The sequence below is a fragment of the Sycon ciliatum genome, chromosome 12 (genome assembly GCF_964019385.1).
Source record: "Sycon ciliatum chromosome 12, ocSycCili1.1, whole genome shotgun sequence".
Classification (NCBI taxonomy): domain Eukaryota; kingdom Metazoa; phylum Porifera; class Calcarea; order Leucosolenida; family Sycettidae; genus Sycon; species Sycon ciliatum.
Window position 1 is genome coordinate 17,654,246 of NC_088654.1, and position 2,547 is coordinate 17,656,792.

The 2,547-nt window shown below is 43.6% G+C and overlaps 1 protein-coding gene across 1 annotated transcript; it reads left to right on the plus strand.

Annotated features, from left to right (window-relative positions):
• The first annotated feature begins 1,005 nt into the window (after nt 1-1,005).
• LOC135828042 (uncharacterized) lies at nt 1,006-2,106 on the plus strand. The gene has a single exon (XM_065340477.1). It carries the CDS (start codon nt 1,006-1,008, stop codon nt 2,104-2,106), a length of 1,101 nt encoding a protein of 366 aa, XP_065196549.1.
• The last annotated feature ends 441 nt before the right edge of the window (nt 2,107-2,547 follow it).

A 2,547-nucleotide genomic window follows, 5' to 3' on the forward strand; every position in this document is an offset into this window, starting at 1 on the left:
CCTACTCATGGCAAAAGATGTGTAACATTTTATTATTATGGAGTGCCTTGTTTATCTCTCAGTACCTCCAGGGTACCCTGTAAGAAGGCCTTAGGCCTGCGGGGATTGCCCTATCAAAAATTTGACAATTTGATAATAATGACTTCCAACCTCCAATGGCCTTGCCCCTTTTATCCCCAGGATCAGTGTAGTTATTGGAACGAGGTGCCGGACTCAACAATGTATTTGTTTACATTTTAATACATGTTTATTGTTCCTCCTTTGCTGTGTTGTTTTAGAAAATCGTGGACTAACAGTTTGAAGTCATTGAACTATTTCCAAAAGTTGTATCGACATCAACAGGATTACGATTTCAGTGCAATATGATGCAGGATGACCTTATCACGATAACCCATGATTATAAACAATTATAAACACAGAATCAACAAAAACATCTGCGACACGCACCTGGCTACAATTCTCAAGTAAATCTGATCGAGGGTGGGGAAATCTGAAATATCTGAAAGGCAAGACAATTTTATGACAGTCATGAAATTCTGCAACAGCAACATGCACAGAATGACCTGCGTATAAAAAAAGTATCACCACCACTAACCACATGTTTCCCCAGCAGAAGAACATGCATTACGCTAGTGCCATTTTCTGCAAGAAAGGCTTGCACATCAATGCATTCCATTGATTGGTGACAGAAAAAACAAAAGAAATTATAGCAATAAAAACTGCTTTATGGCAGCTTTCTAAAAAAACGAAGTAGCGGTGAGGCATCCTGCAGCTTCATAACTCGAAGAGAATTGGTGAGCACACATGCTCATTCCCTGGGCACTGCAAATTCACAACTCATTTCATTTCACATAATCATTTTCAACGTTTCGGCAAATTGCCATCATCAGGATACAATATGAAGTGGAAGTCTGCCAAGGAGCAGTTATATACACTAATTTGTGTTCTTAGGTGTTGATAATATTTTTTTATGACTACATTTACCACCAGCTAGAGGGAGTTGCAATGGGCAATAATCTAGCACCACCATTCGCAATATTGTTCATGCACTCTCTGGAAACGCGCCTTCTTGCCGATTCACCGGTTCTGCCTGTGCTGTACAAACGGTACATTGATGATGTGATCATTCTCTGGACCCACGGTGAGGAACGCCTCTTGGAGCTAATACAGCACTTCAATGCAGGACACGACCGACTCAAGTTCACCTACGAGCTCAGCAGTAGCAAAGGCTGGATTGATTACATGGACGTGACGATTGCCATACAACAGTCGGGCCAGATGACGTACAAGCTCTTCCAAAAGCCATGCAATAGTGGATTGCTGATAGACTACGCATCTGCTGTACCTCATCACATCAAACTTGCCGTTGCCAAGTCTCAATTCTTAAGAGCACAACGTCTGTCTTCCAATGACACCATGTGTAAAGAAAGTGAACAGAAAATTCAAGACCAACTTCAACTCAACCACTATCCAGAGAGCCTCATCATCAATGCCCGAGAAGCAGCAAGGAAACCCAAGCGTCGCCGCCGAGGTAATCCGTGTTGTGCGTTTCTGAAGCTGCCGTATAAGTCGGACAGGGTGCATCACAGCGTCAGCAAAGCTATCCGGAAGCACAAGTTACCAGTCCGGGTGGTTTACGAGCATGCGGGTAGCCTCAAACGTCAGCTCTGTCACTCAGCACAAAGTCCGCCCAGCTGCATTAAGGAGCCCAACATCAGAAAGACAAAGAGAAGAGGACGCCCATTGGGGCCGTGTCTGACTTGTAAGTCGGGTGGAGTGAAAATATGTTTGAAGAAGAATGTGATATACCGGCTGCAATGCAAGTTGTGCAGGGAAAAATACATTGGAGAGACGGGTCGCACACTGGAGACAAGACTGGAGGAACACAACGGTGAGGCTCGTAGGCGCACTGTGGATAAGCCATGGGGTGACCACATGCGAGCTAAGCATGCAGGGATCAACCTAGGTGTCGGGGACAGCATCTTCTCGGCAGTGTCTGTGGTTGCAAGAGCCAGTGACAGGGCAAACCGCAAATTGCGAGAGGCAGTGGAGATCAGAAACGAAGGCCCAGAGATCAACACCAGTACTGGATGGTCATTACTCTAAAACAATCACACCACACTGTCTATCTAGGTGACAGTATTTACTGGAAACCACTGACATGGTCACATTCGTGAATTGCTTGCGAGAAACCTGTCAGACATTTCTCAAGTTATCTGGTGACATCTGCGCTGTGCTAACTTATTACCAACACCCAGCATATGAGTCAGTGAAAACTTATGATCTTTCACTAGTTTTAGACATGTCATATTTCTAGCACTGAGGTAACATATGTAGTCATAAAAAAATATTATCAACACCTAAGAACACAAAATGTATATAACTGCTCCTTGGCAGACTTCCACTTCATATTGTATCCTGATGATGGCAATTTGCCGAAACGTTGAAAATGATTATGTGAAATGAAATGAGTTGTGAATTTGCAGTGCCCAGGGAATGAGCATGTGTGCTCACCAATTCTTTTCTAAAAAAAGTTATTGTGTTCTA

Coding starts and splice junctions, on each gene's coding strand:
- LOC135828042 (XM_065340477.1), top strand. CDS start 1,006: ATGGGCAATAATCTAGCACCACCATTCGCAATATTGTTCATGCACTCT.